The sequence below is a fragment of the Etheostoma cragini genome, chromosome 3 (assembly GCF_013103735.1).
Source record: "Etheostoma cragini isolate CJK2018 chromosome 3, CSU_Ecrag_1.0, whole genome shotgun sequence".
Taxonomy (NCBI): Eukaryota; Metazoa; Chordata; class Actinopteri; order Perciformes; family Percidae; genus Etheostoma; species Etheostoma cragini.
Window position 1 is genome coordinate 30,247,854 of NC_048409.1, and position 5,264 is coordinate 30,253,117.

The window sequence follows — 5,264 nt, forward strand, 5'->3', positions numbered from 1 at the left end:
GTACCTACTGCACAGCTGGGACTTAAGCAAAAATCCAATGAGTTGGAGATGTTGAAGCTGAGGTTAGAGTGGCAAAAGCAGAAGATTGCTGAGCTGACCAAGGAGAGAAACTATCTCAAAGACCAGTTGGCATCAAGTAAGTCTCCCAACACACAGTATGTTGTGACATTGTAGTACAGTTCAGTCTTATGCAAGTCTAGTTTTGGTTTCTAGTAGGGTATATGAACATTTCTTTCCCATGGTGCCATGTATTGTGAGCCTTATGTTTGTATTTGTATCTTTTTTAACAGCTCTCAAAAAGTATGACAAAGGTTCCATCAAGGAAATAAACTTGTCTTCAGATTCTCTTGGTGACAGCCCAGTGGAATCTTCCTCTGATATGTCTGATTCCTCCTCATCCTCATCAGAGGAGGACAAGATACAAAAGAGAAAGAAGAAGGGAAAAGGGAAAAAATATACGAAGAAGTCAAAGAAAATCAAACCAAAGACACGGCAGAGAGGTAAAAAAGCTACTTTGACCCCTTTCCACGTTTCCATTGGTTCCTGCTCAGCTCTGCTGTACAATTGCTCCTCTAGGTTGGTTCCTCCAACACAACATTACATGTGTGATTTTTATTGGTGCTAACTAACTATTTTACCATAAACACAGTGGTTTCTGGAATCCTGGAACCTGGTAAAAGGTAATTCCACCTCAAAGCAGATTTTCTTTTCCCCCGTGCCCTTTTAAGCACATGCACAGGTGAAGTTTGTGATTTATATTCTCAAAAGATTTTCATGCTAGAGGCATCAGATAATAACCTTTTATAGGTAGTTTCCTGTTTCCTGTAAAGAGGATTGTGTCCCCATTCAGTGTTTTTAATGGTTGAATTTTTTTAATCATATTTCACGAGCCCACTGAACTTGTCAGACAAACTGAACAAATTAAACAAATACATTTCCACTTATGCAACCCTTTCAAAGTTTAAATTTAGAAACAATTAAATGTGCAGTGTGTAGGATTTAGTGGTATCTAGTGTTGAGGTTGCTGAATTGTAAGCAAGCATTAATTTATCTACAGTATATTAATTGCATGCCTAAACTTCAGAAATAAAATTAAAAAGGTCCCACTTTGGATGGTCAGACTTTATGTGGGACAAATTTCAAGAACACCTGAGATGCAAGCAGAAGGCATTTGTTGATTTGAGGTGGAATAACCCTAAACAAACATGTAGGGCTCTTAATTGCAACCATTCAGTGTCACGTTTTGTATTGTAGATTAAAACTGAATGTTAGTGTGACTCGCAAGCCGTGTGTGTGTGTGTCAAAGAGTGTGCGAGTAAAAAAAAACAATATTGTGGAACACTAATTTTATGTTGTTATAATTGCAGCCCAAACTCCAGAGCAGGTGGTGGACCGGTACAAAAGAACTCTTAGACAGTTCAGTAAAGGAGGGACCATGTCTGCTGCTTTCAAGCATGTTGGAGTGGACAGGAACACGGTGGTGGTCAATGCTCCAATCGCAGAGCTGTTCATTGCTGCGCCTGGCAAGTACAAGGATCTCCTTAAAAACCACAATAATGTGAAGAAACTCAGCGTGTTTGCCACACAGTGTGCCACTGCTATTCAGGAGGACCAAGGAATAGAGGACACAATCACAGCCTGTAAGGCTTCTGGAAAGCTTCTGCCCCTAAAAAAAAGTGAGCTCTGATGCTGGGGTAGGAGAGCTGACATGGGTTTCACATCTATTCTAAAGTTGTTTTAGTTGTTACATTTTGACATTGAAAGATTTTATAATATCATTTTATGAAGATTTTATTTGGCACCTCTACTGGTAAATTTGTATTCAGCCATGGGTGTTTATACTTGAAAGAAATGTATTCAATTTATTTTATTATATATTTGTACATGGTGCATTTTATGAACAGTTCTACAGTTTATGCAGCCGTGTTTTGTCTTGTTTTTTTATTAACGAATGGCTGAGATGTTTTGTAATAAATAATTGATATGTTGTATATCACTTTATGTTGTCTTTTTCCCTTTTCTGTTCAGAAGATAACTGATTTGTGTTACAATATCATTTGTAAATGCTTAATGAGGCATAGATAGTCCTCACTTTAGATGAGCTCTCACTAAGTCCTTACTAACAGGTAGTTAATGCTTTGTAACTACCTGAATTAATCATGAAATACTTTATTAACAAATGTCTAGAGAATATCTATTGCCTTTAGATTGCATTAGTAAATGCTTAATGAGGCATAGATAGTCCTCACTTTAGATGAGTAAATGCTTTGTAACTACCTGAATTATCATGAATTGCAGTATTAATAAGTGTTATAAAACATCTATGAACACGTGCACTGCATTAGACCATTTCTAAATAATTACATGTAATTTCAAGTTAGTGGTTGATCAAAGCACTGGGGGGGGGGCCTTCAACAGTACATCCAAGCAACCCTTTGCTGGTCCCGTCACAGCAGATCTCTGGAAGCGCAGGTCGGAGTTTTGATGAGGAGTTCAGAGAAACAGTACCAGGCCTGTAACGGTGAGGCTTTTCCCTGCCACCAGTAACCTTAGCTGGGGCCTCTTTCAGGTTGTCTTAGCAGCAACCTTTGAGTTTTGCCTCTAGTACATTTACAAGTTATGCTGAGATTGTTTATATTCTTCCTTAGGAAAGTATAAAAAACAGGCACTTATGTAATAATTCTTAAACTTTCCGAATGATCTTATGAACCATTAATAACTCATACATAAATGGTTTGTCAGTAAAATAATACTTCATTTATATATAGTGACATGATCATATAGAAAGTATGAAAATACAATCATTAAGCACATTATAGATGAGCTTATTAATAAAGAATACAACATGTTAATAGTGTGTAGATAATAAAGAATAAAACATGTATAACTGTGCTTATAAATGACTTACTAATGGGTAATAATGAATGAATAATGCTTTATAAATGATGAATTCCTAATTCACTAATGCTTAACTAATGCTTAATAATGTGAAGTTAAAACATTTATAACTGTGCTTATAAATGACTTACTAATGGGTATTAATGTATGAATAATGCTTTATAAATGATGAATTCCTAAATTACTAATGCTTAAGTAATGCTTTATAGCGTGTAGTTATTATAAAGTGTTACCCTTAAACCATTTAATAAACTTATTTCCAAATGCTTTACTGATTAGAATGAATATAGGAACTCTTCTTTACAAATGATATACAAAGAAATTACTAAGATTTGTACATAGTTTATGAACGGAAAATTATTTAATTTACAAATGTTTTGCTATACTTATTAATTGTCAAAATTCTATTCATTAACATTATTTTTGAGAGTATTATTTACTGTGAACAAACCATTCATGAATGTGTATAAAAATGCTTTATTTATGAGAATCAACACAGGAGCTATGCTTTACTAATGATGAACAAAGCATTTAGTAATAGTTTGCAACTGGTTCTTGATGGGAACATGGTTTCATTTATAAATGGCTGTTTCATTATCTATTAAGTATAAATCATGTTCCTGAGTCTGATAACAGTAAAATTACTAGAGTTGACAAAAGTACTGTCAAACATATCTCATTAACTAAATGTATTTCTTTTTATTCATGACGAGCAAATGTTACGTTTTTATCTATTAAAGCAAAGCTCTTAGTTGCCAGATAACATGTTAAGTTACCTTTCCCCCCCAGAGAGCAGATCTCTACATACAATGCGTATTTTGGACATTTTCAGTCCGTACAGTAAAGGGTTGATGAGTGGTTGGCATGTAAGCCAGTACAATGACAGAAAAATACGCAACATATTGGGTAAATAGTTATTTTCAAACCTGCTCTGTATTAATTCAAAGAAAGCTCCAAAGGAAAAATTGAGCAGGGACAAAAGGTGAGGTGTGCAGGTACTGAGAGCTTTCTGTCTGGTCTGTCTAGAACCAGAAAAACACACTTTAAGGATCCTCATGTAGGAGAAAAGAATCAAGATTATAAGACCAAAGATTACTGCAAATAAATAAACAAGTCCAACAATGTTATTGGCTGTTGTATCAGAGCAGGCCAGCTTGACAACACTATAGTTGTCACAGTACACTTTGTTAATAATGTTTCCACACAGCTGTAAAGAGGAACTTAAAGATATTGTGACTCCAACTCCAACAAATGACAATAACCATGTAAGAGCAACAATTACGACAATCTTTTTAGATGTCATACGTGTGTGATATTGCAGAGGATAACAGATAGCAAGATATCTGTCATAAGACATGATGGATAAGTTACTAAATTGTATAGATGCATAAGTATATAAACTGAAAATCTGCAGGAAGCAGAAGGGAGCAGAAACAGTGTGAATGTCCGAGAGGATCTGAACCAGAAGGAATGGAAACAACCCTGTACTACCATACAGTTCATTTACAAACAGGCTGACCAGAAAAAGGTACATAGGTTCATGTAAGCTCCTGTTCACACAGATAACCACAATCAGCACCACATTGGCACACACTATGAACACATATAAGGACAAAATCAGCAAGAAGTATAAGTATTTGAAACCCCTTGTGTTAAAATAAGCAGAAAGTGTGAAATATGAAACCTGTGTAGAGTTTATCATGGTCCTCACCTTGGTTTATAACAATAAGACAAATAAAGACGTTAACGTTTGTTCTACATTTGTAAAACTATATGTCACTAATTAGTCATTTGGACTTGAACACCAAGCATACATGAACATGCATCACTGTAGTCATATGAAACATATTCATTATCACGGAACAGTCTAAACAAACACCCCCAAATGTACCATTTAGTTCAACATAATGTTCAGGTTACACATTAGTAATAAAACATGTGTGACATTGTGTATATTTGAGCTTATACCCACTGTAGTCAGACTGAATCCGTCCTAACTGAGCTGAACCTTTGTTGCGACGTCTTTTATCCTTTTTAATAAGGAGGACTACCCCCCCCCCCCCCCCCCCCCCCCCCCCAGCAGCAGCTGGATGAGCTCATTATGGAAAGGTCCCATTGAAAGATTTTGTTCAGTCAACGTCAGCTAAAAGAAAATTTAGCAGAAGGCAATTGGAACAGAAACATCAAGACAAGAAATGGTTTCCATTAGAGCTGTTCCAACACCGATATCAGTATCAGAAAAAGACACTTTAAAGTAGTTCCTCCCCCGATATATGGTCCGACTGATATTTGGTAAGGCAAGGCAAGGCAGCTTTATTTGTATAGCACATTTCAGCAACAGGGCAATTCAAAGTGCTTTACACAAA

General features: G+C 35.9%; 2 protein-coding genes across 2 annotated transcripts; one reads left to right on the forward strand and one right to left on the reverse strand.

Annotated features, from left to right (window-relative positions):
* Positions 1 to 48: 48 nt before the first annotated feature.
* Positions 49 to 1,687, forward strand: LOC117938898 (coiled-coil domain-containing protein 106-like). Its single transcript, XM_034863857.1, has 3 exons — positions 49 to 136; positions 291 to 500; positions 1,368 to 1,687. Exons 1-3 carry the CDS (start codon positions 49 to 51, stop codon positions 1,685 to 1,687), a joined length of 618 nt encoding a protein of 205 aa, XP_034719748.1.
* A 1,983-nt stretch (positions 1,688 to 3,670) lies between these two features.
* LOC117938901 (olfactory receptor 11A1-like) lies at positions 3,671 to 4,600 on the reverse strand. Its single transcript, XM_034863872.1, has one exon. The coding sequence runs from the start codon at positions 4,598 to 4,600 to the stop codon at positions 3,671 to 3,673; it is 930 nt and encodes a 309-aa protein (XP_034719763.1).
* Positions 4,601 to 5,264: the final 664 nt, after the last annotated feature.